This window comes from Triturus cristatus, chromosome 2_2, assembly GCF_964204655.1.
Source record: "Triturus cristatus chromosome 2_2, aTriCri1.1, whole genome shotgun sequence".
Classification (NCBI taxonomy): domain Eukaryota; kingdom Metazoa; phylum Chordata; class Amphibia; order Caudata; family Salamandridae; genus Triturus; species Triturus cristatus.
The window spans coordinates 465697067-465715474 of record NC_140582.1 but is presented as its reverse complement, the minus strand read 5'-3'; the positions used below and the strand labels follow the sequence as shown (position 1 = coordinate 465715474).

The following is an 18408-nucleotide window of genomic DNA, read 5'->3' as shown; positions in this document are numbered from 1 at the left end:
GCAGGCGAAGAAAGGCTGGGACCATCTTTATTCAGTGACTCTGTGAAAGTTTGCAGAAAACTGAGAAAGGAAATGATAAAAAAATGAATTAGGAATTCAGGGAGGAAATTAGCAGGATTGGATGTGGGGAATTCCCCAGTCACTGTCTACTGCATAAGATAGAACTGGCACCTCACCACCACCTCCTCAGAACATTTGTGTATTGAAGAAGAAACATCTGGAAGAAAAGAAGATTTTGTCTGACTGCCGAGGAAAGAAGACTGAAGGACTTCTTGCTTCTGCTGGCACCCAGATTTGGGAACTGCTCTGTAAAGGTCAAGTGGTTAGCCTTCTATTGCTGCTACAGGGACATAAAATATAGCATTGTTCCATGCTCTTAAGAAGGCAAAGTTGACCACTTGGAACTGGACCCTGGGAAAGCCCCGGCTATAGAGAGACCTCATGCGAATAAGCCTGCCCTACAGACCCGAGTGATGTAAGCGGGATTACGAGTGAATGTCCCAGGATCAAGAAACATTTGGGGACTCTTGGTTGTAGTCCAAAGTAGGGGCAAAGATGTCTGTATTCCTCTTGAAGCTGCGACCCCCTGGAGAGCACCAAGAGGACAACAAACACTTGAGTGCACCAGAGTGGAGGATTATTGACTCTCCCACTAATGGCCCAGGATTCTCTGAAGCAGAAAAGTTTGTGGTTAACTTTTCCTTGCTCTTCGGTGTAAAAGAGGCCTTTAGTGGCTGTTTTGGAGTATTGCACACAGTCTCAATATGAGCTTTCGCTATCGTTCCTATTGCCATTTCTGAACATTTTCCCTTTAATCTTTAAAAGTTCATGTGTCTGTTTCTACCTTTCCAATTTTAACCATTGTATCTTTTTGCATCTTAATTTTTCTTGATTTTTTCTAAAGTTGCTTGGGAATTAATGTATGATGTTCTTAACATTAATGTTGTTTGGTGCTGCTTGAACATTTCACACAATTTGCTAGGGAATTGCCTGCTCTGTGACCGCAACTACCTGGGGTTCAATAGAGACTCTCTTACAACCTAACCAGGCTGTGCACCCCCTCAGATGTAAAACCCAATGTATGACCCTTGGCTCCCCCAGTACACAGGGCAATAAACAATGCTTTTAGTCAGATTTCAGGAAGCACACAGAAGCTGCCGCTGTTGCATCTCTCCAGCTCCTTTGATATGGAACCATGCAAGTTTGAATACACACGGAGCAGACCCCCAGCTACCGAGAAATGTAAAATGCTCCAGCGAGTAGAACAAATCCCTTCTCCCGTTATTAACAGGAGCACCAGAAAAAGATGCGAGGATTGAGCAGACTTCATTTGTATGGCTGCCTAAAGCAGAGAGGCACATGTTAGTATCGACCAGGCCTCATCTCTTTGCCCGAAGCTACTGCTATACACCTCAATGCATTCAGAGCACAAGCACCGACTACTGACTATGTGAACATACAGCAAGAGCTGTGTTGTATGCACCATTATCAAAGTATATACTGGAAGCTATGCCACATCATAAGAAATGTTATGCACATTTATAGGAAGGGTCATCTTCCAGGCATCATTCACCAGCCAGCTGGATAGATATTTTTATTTTTTTGCTTAAACATAGTGAGGTCTTGGTGTTAACTCCAGCAACAAACCATCTGTTACCTGGAAACCTGGTGGTGTGTGACTGGGTGGTAGGTGGTGGATGCCTAACTAGCAGGCACACTCAACTTTTTGTGTGACTGAGATACCTTTCTGTCTCAGTGGGTGGGTTAATAGATAACTCTATCAAGAACCCGTCTGCTGAGCAACACAATATGCTTCTCGGAAATCACCTGACAAAGGTACTTTAGTACAAGTGACGTCACATCCGTGACCTAAAAAACCCTTCCATGATTGCATACGACAAGAAAACAGCGAACACCTAATAGCCTTCACCAGGCATTCTTCGGCTATATGATGACGTAGTAGAGAGGGGACCCACAAAGTGCATATAACCAGGGCTCCTAGAACACACCTTATTGTAAAATAGAATAGGGAACCCCAAGAGTTCATCACGTGACAACGCAAACGCACGTCTTTAATTGATATCAGGTGCCTGAGCAAGCCTCTGTTCAGATAGGATGCTCTGGGTCGCCTTTGCAGTTTTAATTTGATTGGGAGGCAGGAGTCTGCCTCTCCCCGCAGGCTAGAGTTACCAATTGCAGAGAGAAAGCTGGCCTTTGCAGTGCCATTTACTGAATAAACACACGAGTGAAACACACATCCTTCGCTACTAATCCATTTTTATGGGATGGTCGTATGAGTCAGAAACGTTCGAGGAAAACACAGCAATATAAGTTCACGGATACTATTTCAAAAAGATTTATAACAAGTTATTTCATACAAAAATCATTAAAATCACCAAACTGTGTTGTACCAGGTGAAGTGCAGATGGACAGTCACCAGTGAGTAAAATGTGAATGCCCTGTAAGGTAATGCGTATGAATATCGATTTCATAAATGAAATCCCCAGAGTAGCTCATCTGAATCCGAGGACGCTCTTTTTGTTACATTTCAGACCCAAAAGCAGTTAACATAACACTGGAAGATAGATAGTGTAGTTCGGTTGCTCCAAAGGGATTTAATGGGTACTGGGGCTGTGGGTGGAGCAAAGGAAACTCCGCCTTCACAATGACAACATTTAGACATACCTGAAAAGGGTATATACAGGATTAAAACGGTCTACATGCAGAGAAGCTAGGAGAGTCTGTGCTATCCTGGGTAAAATAAAGTGGAGATACGAATTGGGGACTACAGACAACTAAATATAGAACTCCAAACAGGAAAGCATCAGATCTAAGTTTGAGAAAACCCCAGTAAACATGTGTACTGGCTGTACACTGAACTCCTGCCAGATGTTCAACCCCCTGCGATTGGTTTTGAAAAAAATGAATAGGCAGGAAATAATAGATAGAAAGAGCATTTTGCCAGCTTGTGTGCCCACCCTGCTCTGAAAATTGCAGCTTATCTGGCCAATGTGGTTTGGAACCTCCACTACGTGGCGTCATGAGGCTGCTGCCCTCCTTGCCTTATAAATACACCGATCCTGAAGAAAGGGAACGGACAACACTGCAGTAGTGTTGTACAATAATATCAACCCAGTGGCAATGTGAAAATCAGGGGTCTCCAAACTTTTCTGTAATAAGAGCTACTTATGTTCAATGAAAATCCTTCCAAGCTATTAATGTTATTAGAGATGTATTTGTTATTAAATTAGACTAGATTAAATTAGTATCTACCATATGCAAAGGTTACCAGAGGTGATCAGTTCAGTGCATCGGGCAATAGTTGCAAGCAGTAACATTAAGATGCTTTGTCAAAGCGGAATGCCTCTACATGAGAAATACATTACAGTATAGATGCAAGCCCCTGGCGTCATGTTAATAATGCTAGTAATTAATCTCGCCAACACAGTTTGATGTTTCTCTCTCTAATATCAGTTTAAAAATTATTTGGATATTCAAACATTTTTCACCACACATCAGCTTATGCGTTCTGAAAATATGCACATTTTAGTCTCAAATACATGCTTTTCAAGTTAGGTATACATATATTAGTTCAACCAAGCACAAGCTTCTAATTTAGTGGTCTTAGGCTGCACAAAGGAGAGCTACTTACAGGTAGTTGAGAAGCTACTAGAAGCTCACAGGCTACTTGTTGGAGAAAGCTGGTGTAAATGAACAGATGCTATTTATTATTACCCAGTTTAAAATCCATGTGGTACAATATAAAATACAAAAAATAGGCAAATTATAAAGTAATCTTTACCCAGCTACATGGCGCGATCCAGTAACCGATGGCAAGAAATGGAAGACCAAGAGCGACTACCAGCACCACAAGACACTTGATGGCAATGGGCTGCTCCCGCAGTCCTGAGAGGTTTTCGTACCAGATGGTCAGCAACTGCTGCTGACAGTTTGGGTGCGCCACAAACTGCAGGAAAATATAAGAGAACAAATATTAACAGCAAAATGGACACGACATTTATAAAAAAAAAACAACACTTAAAGGGTTCAAAACGTTATACAATGGTGGATGTGTCAGAAAAGTAAAAGAGAGACATCTAATTATGGATTCACAAAGAAAGTCAGAACATTTGCTTCTGTAGAGGTTCTCATTGTTTTGGAGAAATGTGCAAATTTCTTGGAATTCACAAAAGATCCCAAGTAGTTGGGACTGGGCAGCTTCCTAATATTACTCACAGGCCTACACATGTGCACAATTGGATGTGTGACATGGAGTCAGTAACATACTAACAACACACTATCCGCATCTGCACCTGATAACTGTTCTCCATGGGGAGACACATTTTCCTTCGGTAAAATATTTCCCACAGCCTCAAGTTTTCAGACTGCTTTCTCCTTTCGCCACACTGAAAGCTAATTAACTCCCAATGGCAAATCACTGAAAAATTGTAAATCTTCCTGCAACGATATTGTGACTAAGCACAGGGTTACTACCTCACCATTATTTTACCGGCATGACCTGTATTTTCAGGCCGAGGCTGGTAAAAAGAAAAGTAAAAACCGGTAGCAGCTGCTATTTTTTTTAAAACAGCTGATACAAGAGGAATATATAGCGCTGTCTAAAATGTTCCCATATGACGTTTCAACCGCTCAGAAACAGAATTACCAGGTCCAAAATAACACCAATATTTGTATTCAAATTTTCATTCAAGTACCAGTTCTTGGCCGTGAGAGAATTTCAAACCTTGGTGAAATTGCTGGTATTGTTCTCTTAGTAAGATGGAAATCCTAATATACATACACTTGAAGGTTTGCAGGTGTTCACTAACTTCTGCATCTGTCCCCGCCTTTGGGCGCTCAAAACCCTTTGATTAAATCCATTTTTGAGGGAAAGTTCACTACTTGTGAATAACGAAGTTGAAGTGACTCTTGTAAATGCTGCCATTTGCACGCGAGCGTGTGCTCCACAAACAACATTAGATTCATGCAATCCATAAGTAAGCAAGAAGCAGCCGGGAAGAGCTTGTGCAGACCGAGGGGCAGTAAGTGAGAGAGGTGCTAGCAGTAACATAAAGATGCTTTGTCAAAGTGGAATGCCTCCGCATGAGAAATACACTGCAGTATAGCTGCATGCCCCTGGCGTCGTGTTAATAAAGCTAGTAATTGATCTCTCCAACACAGTTTGATGTTTCTCACTCTATTATCATCTTAAAATATATTTTGGATATTCAACCGTGAAAATGTGAGTTCTGAAAATATGCACATTTTTGTCTCGAATACATGCTTTTCAAGTTAGGTATACATATATTAGTTCAACCAAGCACACGCTTGACAGAAAGAGAGAAAGTCTGTGAGTGAGGCAGATAGCAAGCAAGGCAGTAAGTGCGACACAATGGGCGGCCTTTTCTCTGGGCCCAGCCTGTTATATATCAGTTTCACTGTCAATCACTTCATGTATCATAAACATCTGCACTTAGAAGAACTTATGGTCTCAATGCAGTCAATGTGACCTTGCGCTAAGCCATTGTTGCAAGCCAGAATGTTACAATGTACCAAGTACTCATTATAAGGTATTCAGTATGCTATACCTCTGCCCTTTGTTGCTAGATTCTTGGGGGACCTGGGTACAAGGTGGGACAATTTTGTGAGCCTTAACCATTTAATTCAGAACATGTCCAAAAATGACGCAAATCACAAAAATGTTACATACACTGGAAAATCCGCCACCGGTAAATGAACATAGAAGACATATAGTTGTAAGGTGCCCAAAATGGCACCAGTGGCAGTGCAAACATTTCAAAAGGAGATCAGATACTGCTCCAACTAATCTCTATCAAGTTTCTAAAGTCCAATTGGTCTACAAAGTTGAAGTTCAAAAGGGAAGACTACTGCTTAGGAACTGGCGTATGTAGTAGGTCATATTGGGTACCCATCATTATGAATGGCTGGTCACAGCTGAAATGTATAGGTGTCAAGTTCACCCAGAGAGCCTGCTGAACACACTGGGCCCACCAGTTGTGACTAGAAAATGGGATAAGGACTGGTTGCTTTCGTAAACTACAATATCCCTGGAACTATAAGAGCTAGAGAGGTGGGTCATCGTTCTGAGCTAGGGTGACTGGCTTCAGCCAACAATACACTACCCTGGAAGTAAAGGTGATGAGGGCTCCCATGAAGTCTTGGATGATACTGAGTGGGTCGGGGTGTTGCTGGATCACTACTCTTGCAGCGTTAAAATGTCTGCTGGCCTGAACCATTGTTCAAAGCAGGTTTCTTCTGTTTGGTGCTGGTCTTAAAAGTCCTCACGGCTCCAGGGCAGCTAACTCCCTTCTCATGTCTGCCATGTAGCTTTAGTCATCTAGGACCTGCTCCTGTACTGCTGGTCTGAGGCACCGGGCAGGACAGATTTCTTTCCTCCCAGACCAGCTCACAGCACCTCAGTATTCTTCTGCGTTCTGAACTTTTTCACAGCTTTACGGGCGACAGCAACATCCAGAGTCCTTTTCCTACTCAGGCATCAGTGTGCATCAGAACATCTCCAGATGTTAAAACAAACAAAACGTATTGACTCAAGGGGCTCAGGATTTATTTAAAACTGTGGCCACGGGGGGGGGGGGGCTGTGGGGCCATTGGTGGGAAGCCTGGGCCAATCAAGAGAAGGAGTTCAATAACCTATGGTTTTCTCAGTAAAGTGACTGTGTAGACTTCCAGAGTTGTTTCAGATTGTGCCAAACGCAAAGACAAAGGAGAAGGCCACAGACAGCCACAGAATTTGCACGAGTCATGAATCAGCACGTCAAGCAGGCATAGCTTCTTGCTGTGCAGGACTTGAGTCTGAAGTGCTGAAAGCAGAAAATGCATTTTAAGTATGTCTTGGCGGTGGCACTCAATGAAACACTTGCTAAAGTGAAGTGAAATGGAAGGACACAGATAGTACAGCTACATGGCAGGCTTCTTTAGGCAGTAGTGTGCAGAAATGTGTCATTGCTGAACACAATCAATGTTAGATTAGAAGTGCTTTGCATTGAATTCGGTATACAATGAAAGGGGCTTTAGTTTGTAGCTCAATGTGAAGAGAGTTTCACTGCAGAGTGCCTAGACAGGGGATGCAATGACCTCCCCTAGTAGTTGAGCGGAAACAACAGGACCTGAGTACACACATTTCTATCAGCAAAGATTGCAGCTTTGGCTACACAACAGTGGCCAGGTCTTTCCTATAAATGTCAGGATGTACCTTTTCAAGCAGAAGGTGTTGCACATCAGGCTGATGAGGCCGAAAGTATTCATTATCTAGTTGGTTCAAATAAAATATGTATGCAATTTTTTGGTCAATTAATTAATTAATTAATTTTCAGCTAAAGGTAGATTCCCTGGACAATCCCATATGGGCAACTTGATACTGCAAGGGAAAACCACCTGGGGCATGTCAAGTACACAAGGGACCATGGAGGGGCATTCCCCTCTTGTATTACATTTGCTGCCCTCAGAGCACACCATCCACACAGCAGAAAGCCCCTACACGTGCTACCTGAATAAAAAATACACTTGTTATATGTTGGTGGAAGAGAAGGACCCCAGTTATTGGGGATTGAGTAGATGTATGAGGGCAGGTTAACAGAGTGCTCTTCCAAGGATCCAGAACAAGAGATGTGTGCTCCTCCCTATGATCTCAGCTATCCCTTAAATTTCCTTACAGCATAGAGAGGTGGCAGTACACACTCTATTCTACAGGTAAGGATACACACTTTGGGAAATATGGAAGGAGGCACAAACCACTGACCCCTATCAGAGTGAAAAAGGCTGCTTTTTATTGAAACAGGTGCACATCACAAATATAAGCCTGAGCCTAACACCTTACAAAACTATCACCTCACTATACAAATTGTTACATATGTTAAACTACCCCCTGCCCTGAAAAGTACTCCCCTCCCCACAAGAGTTAAACCTGCAATTCTGTACCCCCTCCTAGGCTGACCTTCATCAATTGAGACCATTAACCTCCCCTACATCTTAACAGCAGTTAATAACCTGTAACTAACTTGACTTCCTAACGAACCTTACATTTCCTACCTCGTCCATGAGTAAGCGTGTCTACCCGTTCCCTTTCAGCCTGGATTGCCGCTGTCATCAACAATAAACTTGGTTAAACCATGCCAACTTGTTTGCTTACTGCTACTGCACCTGCTTCAAAGCAACAACCAATAACATTGCCTCTCCTCCCCTGAACACCTGTTTCAATTAAATCCAAACCCAAAAAAGGGACGGTAAACAATTAGACCGTTCAAAAGCTAAGAATTTGAAGTGGGCAGGTGGGAAAAACGCCAATAACCCTGCTGCTACCAGCCACCTTATTACCAGGACAAAATGGTGGCAGGAAGCGGAAATGGTAGGAAACAGCTTTTACAACGCTGTTTCGGCAACGCATGCCTTCACAACGTGGTCATTACAACGACCGCTTTTTTACCACGCATGCCATTACATCGCAAGTCGTATCAATGACTTGCTGTAGGGGGTGTGCAGCACCAGGGAATTTGTTGGATTTTAAATCCAACACCTTCCCAGCTGTTGCACAAACTGGAGTAGGAATAGTAATTAATACTATTCCTAAGTCCAGCACGCCCCCTACAGCAAGTCGTTGATACGACTTGCGATGTAATGGCACACGTGGTAACAACGTGGTCGTTGAAACGACAGCATTGCAAAGGCATGTGTTGTAAACGCATGCGTTGCAACGTCATATATTCGGAAATGGCTTTTATATATACCATGGGCTACACAGCCCAAACGTAGCCCAAATGTCAGAGCAGTCTCTCAGACTGCTCCATTCCCCAAATTTTCCAGTGAGGGCAGACCTCCCGATGGTCGGCTGCCCCCTAATACCTCACTGGGTGTAGTCTCTGGTCAGCAGTTGGAATGTCAAAAACAAAGCAAGTCAAGAAACATAATGTCTAGCGACAGCTACGCTGTCAAATCAGACCTAAAAAGGGCAAGATGGTACTGTGCAGGAACGACACTGATCAAATGATTGAAAATGTTAGAGAAACAGCAAGCAAAAGACGAGAGACAGTGACAATAAGTAATCAATGAATGGCAGAGACATCAAGCTAAAAGAAGACAAAATCTGAAAGTGTGAGGGAGGGTAACAAAGAATGGATTAAAGACCGATAGTCTGAGAGACCCAGAGTAAAAGAGGAGAAAAGAGGTGGGAAGTAAAATAAGATATAAACACAGAGGTGTGTAAAAAGGCAGAAAACGAAGAGAAGAATCAAATTAGAGGCCGTTCAAGGGAACCCTTGGAAAAGTAGTATAATATAAAATACCATTATACAACAATTTAGCTATCAGTAGGTACAATAAGCAGAGAAAAACTGATAAATTATGACTGAATGACTTCAATGAACAGACTGGCTCATCCCAGGGTCATCTCGCCCCATGAGCCCATAGTTTACAAAATAAAACCTCACCGCTAAATCCGCCTTAGGTTGAATCGGGTGGGGACCTCAAGGGCTGAAGGGTTGCTGTAGGCTCCCTGTGCGGCAGGGGTTTCCACTATGCCCCTGCTTGAGATTTGATTTGGACTTAAAAGAGATTTTTATTAAAAAAAACACTTCATCTATTCTTGTTTAAAAGCAGAATATTGCCTAATATCGAGACCGTGAAATCGAGCCAGGATACTTTCTGCCTGCCCCTGGAGCCGTCAAGCACTGCCGCACTTTAGCCCTGGTCCCTGGAGGACGGATAAAAACTGACCAGCGGTCCCGCAGCGCGGGAGACCGTGAAATCGAGCCAGGATACTTTCTGCCTGCCCCTGGAGCCGTCAAGCACTGCCGCACTTTAGCCCTGGTCCCTGGAGGACGGATAAAAACTGACCAGCGGTCCCACAGCGCGGGAACGCGCGCGGGGCATGCCTGGGCGTGGCCCGGGAGAGACCGACAGAGGCCGGGCTGGGCCACATCTCTGACACATATGCTTTACTAGTAAGGGGGCTTGTGTTGGGGTTTCTCACTTGCATTTTGATTTTGGACTTTGGCGCAAACCGTCTAAATATCCTGTTCTTGTAAATGTGCTGCTGTTTATTGGTACTTTATTCTATATAGAAACGACCTGTTTGTGTCGGTTCAACTATGGGGAAAAGGAAAATAGTGAGTACATCTAATAAGTAATCTACTAATGCTGGTGAGCATTCTCGCCGAACCTTACTCACATACCTTACCGGAGCAGTAGGCGCCATTGAACACCAGATCACTACAGTTGAGGAGGCTTTAAAGCTGGGGGGGGGAGATCTGTCCTGCAGCGAAAACTGGTCATGATAATAATGAACTCCAGTCTAGTGTTGTGGGTGGAAATGGCTGCATAGTGATTACTACTGACCACTTGTCGGGTAGTGAGCAGGAACACGATGTATCGCAGCAATTACAGCAACCGCCAAACAAGCGTGCCAGGAACCCGGACTCTTGTCAGAGTACCATTGAGTTCCCAGGCCCCCTACCCGAAAAGCCCTCATCTACAACCCGCAAAAGATATTCCAAAAGGGGAAAATGTACCACAGTTACCAAAGCAGAAAACTGGGAAAAGACTGTCATTAGCGCTAATATGCGCACCCAGTGCGAGGTAGGAAATTTAAATGCCAAACTGGATGTATTGGATACGTTTATTAGGGCAGGTTTAAACAACTTGACATCCAGATTAGACTCAATGGAGGCCAAATTAGCCAAATGTCTGAACATTTTATTTCCATTACCATCTGATAGAATGACATTGCCTGGCCCTAGTGCGAATGACGAGAATCGTAGTACTGGTGTCAAGTCAAGCTATGCCGGCTCTGCGGCAGCTGGATATAATGCCCCTGGTAATACATCTTCTCTGGGAACTAAACAACCCCGCTGTGTCGAGCCTGAGGTACATCCAGCTGCCACAATACCTATAATACCTATTGCACCCAAGACAAGTCTTACTCCATCTTTAGCTAATGCTAACTGCGTGGTTACGTCCCATGGGAACCAACAGGCTGCATTGCTTGATTTACCACCAGCAGCCACACCATATGTAGTGGTGTTAATTAATGTTCCTACATTGACCCACGAGCTGGAAGAATCCTGGGAGAACTTGAGAAATAAATCCCTACAGTGGCTTGGCACTAGGACAGGATTGACAGAGAAGCTATTTGAGGAGTTTAAGATGGCAAAGAGAGTGGGATGGTTAGGGAGAGGGCCTAAAAAATCTCCAGGAGATTGTATTGTATTGAATTTTAGATCACCAACATTAGTGAGACTGATTTTGAACAGGCTTGGTGTTAACTGTTTGAGTGACTCACACATTAGTGCCGTCCCCTTAGGATACTTCTATCAACCGCCATCAAGGAACAACATTAGATTTAACCCGGCGAATCCCACCCCACATTACATGAGCCAGTTTAACATTCCAATTCAAAACCGATTTGATAGTCTTAATTATCTCGAGGGTGTTGACTGACTGGGTTTGGGGGTCTTGACCCGAAGCACAATTACTGGGGGAGTGAGGGATTGTTGCACCAAGGGCCAATTGATGATGAGCTCTGAAGTTACAAAAACAGTGCAATTACCCAAGGAACCACAAGCAGATTTAGAAGTGGTGGAAGATAACTATACAGAGAAGGCAGCCGTTTTGGAGCATTCCCCCATGCCTCATAATGCTAACGTACCAATGTTTGTTGAGGGTATTGAGGGGAATAGTGACAGTTCAGGTAAAAACGATAATTGGAAGTTAGTATTTTGGAATGTGGCTGGCATGAAATCAAAAGTGGGAAATAAAGTCTGGGTGGATTTTGTAAGCAAATTCGAGATACTAGGCTTACAAGAAACATGGGTAGAAGAGCCAATTCATTTGTGTGGTTTTAAAACATTCCATACCCCCGCAATTGGATCTACCCATGGTAGAGCTAAAGGGGGGCTATGTACCTATATTAGCAACCACCTTAACATCAGGAAAGCCTTATTAGTCACTACCAATAACTACTACCAAATTGTCAGTCTGGATATAAGTCAGACATCATCTGTGACAATAGTGAACTTTTATAATAATGTATCCGTGGCACTGCGGGAGGAAGTTTTTAGATCTCTGTATAAAGACTTAACCAACTCACAAACACAGACAACTAAAGACGCTTTTGTTATATGGGGGGGGACTTTAATTGCTCTTTATGTCCAAATGCTGATAAGGGCACCTGTGGGTTATCACATGGTATAGATACTAGTCCTCCGCACTTTTCCCATATAACACATGGAGACCTCTTGAATAACATAGTATTCTCCTGCGATATGGGGTTTGCTAACAATCTTTGTATAACCGAGGTCCCTTTTAACCCTACTTTTAATGGACGAGGTGCCTTTTCAACAATAGACTATATTTTGATATCTAGCAGGCACTCCTCCCGTGTTGTGAGTTTTACTACCCACGATATTGCCCTAAGCGACCACTTCCCAATAAGTATCGATATTATGGCACCTTATAAAGACCTTAACACTAAAGGTAGAGACATACATCCCTTGACGAATATTACCCTGAGCAGGAAAAATGGTTTTGCATTGAAATGGGCAAAAGTTGATCCGGAGGATTTTATTACTAAGTTAGTGAAGAGGTGCTACTGTATGTTCCAAGCTTGCCTCAATGAAAACTCCTCCCAACTAGTAATTATAGACAACTTTTTGACTATTACATCGCAAATAAAAGACATTCTTTGGATTAATGCTAAAAAAAGGGTGAACCATCAAGAAGGCTAGTTTGATAAGGCTTGCACCAAGGCTTACACGCACCTCAAATATACACTAAAGGCGATCGTGAAGGATCAGGATCTTATTAGGGAAGCCAGAAGAAATTACAAGAAGACTCTGGCTGTCAGGAGGAATCTTTTAAGAGAAGAAGCTTGGAATGCTTTGCATGAGGCCTCCATTGATCGGGATTCCTCTGCCTTCTGGAAGGCGGTTAATGCGCCCTTTCTGGCAGACAAACCTAAAGCCACTATTGAGATAGCTATTCCCGAGATAGAGTGGATTTCCCATTACTCCAAGCTTTATACTAATCAAACATTGGATACCCAGGGAAACATGTTACATGAGGTTGCTGTGGAGTCTACACCCATTTTTCAGGACTGTGGATTGAATTTTACCTTGTGTGAGGTTAAACTGGCTATATCGGTCAGTCTAGGGGTAAGGCGCCGGGGCCGGATGGTATCCCGGTCGACCTTTTTAAGAATAATATGGATCTATGGGGACCACTTTTAACGTTACTTTTTAATGCATGTTGTTCTTGTGGGTTTTTATCATACTGGTATGAATCTACCATAGTCCCTATTTTTAAAAAGGGTGACAGATCGAATCCGGCCTGCTATCGCCCAATTTCATTATTGGATTCTACTGTTAAAATCATTGGACGTGTGGTTTTGGACAGATTACATGCGTGGGCTGAAGATCATTCTATTCTAAGCGACCTGCAATATGGCTTCCGTAAGGGTTTAGGAACAATCGACCAGGGCTTAAATCTACATATTCTTTTAGACAAATACATCAAAGCTAAAAAGGAAAAGCTGTACTTGACTTTTGTTGATTTAACCTCAGCATTCGATTGTGTAGTTCATGAAAAGCTTTGGCAGATTTTAGAGGGGCTGGGGGTGGATAATCACATTATTTTATTTTTAAGGCAGTTATGCTCGGGAGCGAAGGCAAGGGTTCGTTTTGGACAAGGGGGAGATTGCACTAAGCACTTTAGGGTTTCTAGAGGAGTACGGCAAGGCTGTGTCCTTGCCCCATTCCTATTTTCTTTATGTATAAATAATCTAGAAGGTGTCTTAGTAAAGGAGTGCAGGGACCTACCGATGGTAGCCACACGACCTATCCCTGCACTCCTTTATGCTGACGATGCGGTTCTGATGGCGCGCACTCCCGTTGCTCTTCAAAGGGTAGTAACTTCTTTTACAGATTTCATGACCAATCTGGGCCTCACAATTAATTGCTCAAAAACATTTTCTATGAAATGTGGGATTGGGACTATCAAAAAGAAAAACTCTGTCTATATTAATACTAGGGCAATAGAGTGTACGGAAACCTTCTCATACTTGGGGATTTTATTTGATCAGTCAGGTTCTTGGAGCAGGGCCATTAAAGAAAGAAAGTTGTTGTTCAGCAAATCACTGATGGCCCTAACCAATTTCAGTAGGAAATTGGGTAGACGCTCTCCGGGTGAACTGCTACGAATCTATAGAGCTTCATGTGTGGCGATTGCCACTTATGGGGCTGGTATCTGGGGATACGCCAATGTTAATTCTTTACAATTGGCAGAAAACATCTTCCTCGGGTATCTTTTAGCAGTACCAGAGAGTACGTCAACTTTTATTTGTCACACTGAATTGGGTCTGCCGTATATCGGGGATGTGATTAAGATACAGCCTGTTCTCTTGTGGCATAGGGTTTGGATGACCGAAGAATCTGCTTTTAATCGCCAAGTTTTAAAGGATGCATTGGGTATTGATGGGACAAAACATATAAGATGGTTGAAATACGTCAAATCTTTCTTGATTCAAATAGGCCATGCTGAATATTATAATGACCCACCCACTATGTGTAGGGTATCAAGGAAGGATCTTAAAAATATTTGATTGCTATACATGAATGAAGTCAGATTTTCAAGCGAAATGGCCAAGACTTCCGTGGTAGCACACCATCTTACCTTGACTTCGATAAATGCCCAACCATATATTCTGTTAACTACTAGGGATTATGACAGGTTTCTGTTGACACGATTTAGACTAGACATTCTGCATCGATCTTTGAGTTTCCCAGAGGTAAATGATTGGTCTAGAATACTCTGTAATTGTCCATGTGACGATATATCAGCCCAGTCATCTATTCATATTATGTTTTTCTGCACATTTTATTCGAAGCCTAGGAAAACATGGATTATTCCTGTTCTAAAAAAACTGGGTCTGAGACAATGTTGACCAGCATTTTTGGCTTTGCAGTATTTGGACAACGTTTATGTTATTGCCTCTGTAACCGTGTTTTAAAAAAATGTTTTTAGATGTCGTAAGTCAATTGTGATGTCTTAACTAAGTTTTTTATCTGCATCTATTGATTTTTTATCCATTTACTGTAAAAATTTGTGGAAATTTGGTGTAATATTTTAACTGTGCTTTTATGGTTATTTTTTAATAACCGAATAAAGTTCATTTGAGTGCTGAGTGCCTAATATGTTGCTGATAGTTCAGTAAACCTGCACATTATCTCTCTCATACAGCTGAATAATATAATTGTTATATAGTACTGAATGTTGCTGGCTTAGCTATTTTTAATACTGTAAATAAGATGTTTTTGTTACTTAACTTGACCTCAAAAGTATTACCATCTGAGTTGATTCTGCCAAGATCAGAATAATTGGTGTAAAAATTGTGCCAGGTGTAAGCAGCATGTACTTACCTCACTAAACAATCCTGCCTACGTTTTATTTTATATAGTTAGAAAACAGTCTTGTTGAATGGCATGGGCTGTTACTGACCACGAGTGTGGCTAGCACGCCTATAGCCCACATTAGTGTGGAGTGTTAGTCTAGCAGACACATTTCATTACTGGGCTTCCACATGCTCTCACCTGACATGGGCTACAAGGAAAAGAGATGAAAGATTAGCTTTGGTGAGATCGTTGAAAATACAAGACACAGGGGCAACACCGCAGAGTGAATCCAACGCACCTGGTGCTTTATGAAGTGTTTTTTTTGGAAAATGTGGACTTTTATTCTCTTGATCTGAAATGAACCAGGTTAAGAGACTTTGCCAGGAGGTGCACAGTTTACTACAGAAGATGCTGTAGACATGCAGATGGTAAACAAATACATATGTCCTACAAAAAGAATGCGTTTTGAGACACCCAGGAACCAAGCTATCAAAATCAGTTAATTACTAACAGGCTCTCTATGAATCTGTTTATTTAATACAGAGCAGCTTAACTCATCAGTGGGTCATCAATGCAGAGGGAGAACCACAGATCAGTCACTTCAAAATAACAGCTCAACAACTTAAAACATCTTACAGTGTAAGGTAAGAGAACAACTGCAGAAAGGCAGGGGAGGCAGGAGGCTCGGCTGCAGGACCAAGTGCAGAAAAGTAAAGGAAGAGGACCGTAGTCTTTAGCATGCATCAAATACAACAGAAATAGATATTTTTAGGCCTGGTTTAATCACCAGCCTCTTGTAATCATATAATCGAGAAACACGCTTGCGATATACGTATATAGGAGGACTTTGAGTCAGCTCTCTTAATCTAATGGTATGAGCAGATGTCATTCACAATTTACTTCTCCCATCCAAACCATAAAGCCTAGTGCGGTGAGTCAGCCCACTTCAGCCGGTGGCTGTCTTGCACTGTGAATGAATGCATTGTGCCTCTCTAAAAAGAAATCTACTTCAATGCCAGGTCTGCTGGGCCAATACATTCCTGTGCCAATGGTTTTTTCTCTGCATTTTGTAGCCTTTTTTTCTTAGTCAGACTTCTGTGTTTAAACTATGTTTATGGTTCCAGTAATAGAAATCTAACAGTAAATGTTTTTGCACCAGTAAGTATATTTTTCTGTGATGTGCATTAAAACTAAAAGCGTAGCTATTCCTGTTCTTAGAACCCTTGCATGCTAGTAGGCATTTGTTCTGTTATATTATAGCTATATGGGATGGTTATTTTTTTATTAATTTAACATTTTTATTACAAGTGTATAGTTGCCAAATTTAGGTGGCGGTGTTTGTTTTCTTCTTTTAATTTTGGGTTTTATGTTTACAATAAAAAAAATAACCCTCATTCAGCTTCTCACCGCCAGATCTATTATCAGTGCCAATGCTTGTTTCAATTTTGCAAACCCTAAATAAGTAGTTGTTGAGTGGTAGATGTTCTTGCTCTCAACTAATTGACCTTGAAATCTCTCTAAATCAGGGACCCTGTCATTTTCCATGGATGTTTTCCCAGGCAGTTTTCAAGTAATACATAATTGCCAACAAGCTGTTTCTAATCTAACTTACTGTATGCCGACGACATCGTGCTGATCAGCCGAACTCCAATCGGGTTTCAGCACCTGCTAAACACAACTATCAGTCATGCAGCATCTAATGGTTTAACTATCAACCTAGAGAAGTCAAAGGTCATGCGTTTCAACCCAAAAAAGAATACAACTGGGTTTCACTGGTACCTGGCAGGTGCACCCATGGAAGTTGTGGCCGAATACAAGTATTTAGGGGTGATATTTGACGAGAAAGGTACTTTTAAACCACAAAAAGAAGCCATAAAATGGAGAGGTAACTCAATGCCGCTAGCTCTAAAATCTCTTAAACTTAAAACTACTGGGCCAAGCTTCAACCCACTACTACAGGTTTACAAGCAAAGCTAATCCCAGCTATCACCCACGGGAGCGAGTGCCTCAGGGAAAGAGACTGGGTTACTCTGGAGCGTACTGTGTCAAAATTAGCAAGAATAATCTTCAGCCTCCCAAATTACGTCTCTCCTGCATAAATCAAGCTGGAGTTTGGTTTACAATCGCAAAAAATATCTCGAAACGGTGCCTACGTGAAATGCTGGTATAGGATCAGAAGGACTGAACAAAGCTCTTTGAAGTTCCACCTATGGAAAGAGATAAATTCAAGCAAAGCCTGCACAGCAAGAGACTACCTGACAGCATCTATAAACACCCTAGGCCTGAAGGAGCTCTGGGCAACTTCGGGAGCGCAAAACAGCTTCAAGACTCTGACAGTGAAAAGGCTGTCAGTAGTAGAGGACAACGAATTGCTCAGGGGAAGGTCTCATGGATGGTGCGTGCTGCAGAGCTACACAAGCCCCGTCCCGCAAAACTATTTGGGTGCTGGCTTCAACAGGAGATCAAAAGAAAATTATCTTCGGTACCGAATGGGTATCCTTCCCGTCCTGCCGCACGTTCCACCATGGAAGCGATCCTCAGAAATAACCAAGTGCCGTCTTTGTGGGAAAGCAGAAGAGAGCATCACGCATCTATTATGCACCTGCAGTGTACTGGACCCTGAAGGATGATTGTTTTTTAAAACAATCTTCAACACCAGGAGGATAAGAACCTGCAGGCAAGCAGTGAAGGCTTGCCTTGGAGGAGGAGACCTACAGCTGGTGTGCTGGTTTGTACAATTCATGGGGGCGGTAGAGGAAAAATCAAAAAGAAACGGGGCACAACAAACAGTTTCGAACGCGGGCTCACCATTTCCTGGAATTGACACTCTTCATTAGAAAACGCTTGATGCAAAAAGCTTCCCTTTTGATACATCGAAAATAATATTTTGTTAAATATTGGGCACCTGACATTTTATGGACCTGCAGCATCCCTATTATAAAATCTAACTACAAGGCCGCTATACAATGTTAATATTCTTGATATTTTA

The 18408-nt window shown here is 42.4% G+C and overlaps 1 protein-coding gene across 1 annotated transcript in view; it reads right to left on the bottom strand.

Annotated features, from left to right (window-relative positions):
• The window catches only part of TRPC3 (transient receptor potential cation channel subfamily C member 3), a 618646-nt gene that overhangs the window by 174384 nt on the left and 425854 nt on the right, over positions 1 to 18408 (bottom strand). The window contains exon 4 of the mRNA XM_085641565.1: positions 3803 to 3967. Coding sequence (XP_085497691.1) covers positions 3803 to 3967 — 165 coding nt within the window. The remainder of the gene's footprint in view (positions 1 to 3802; positions 3968 to 18408) is intronic.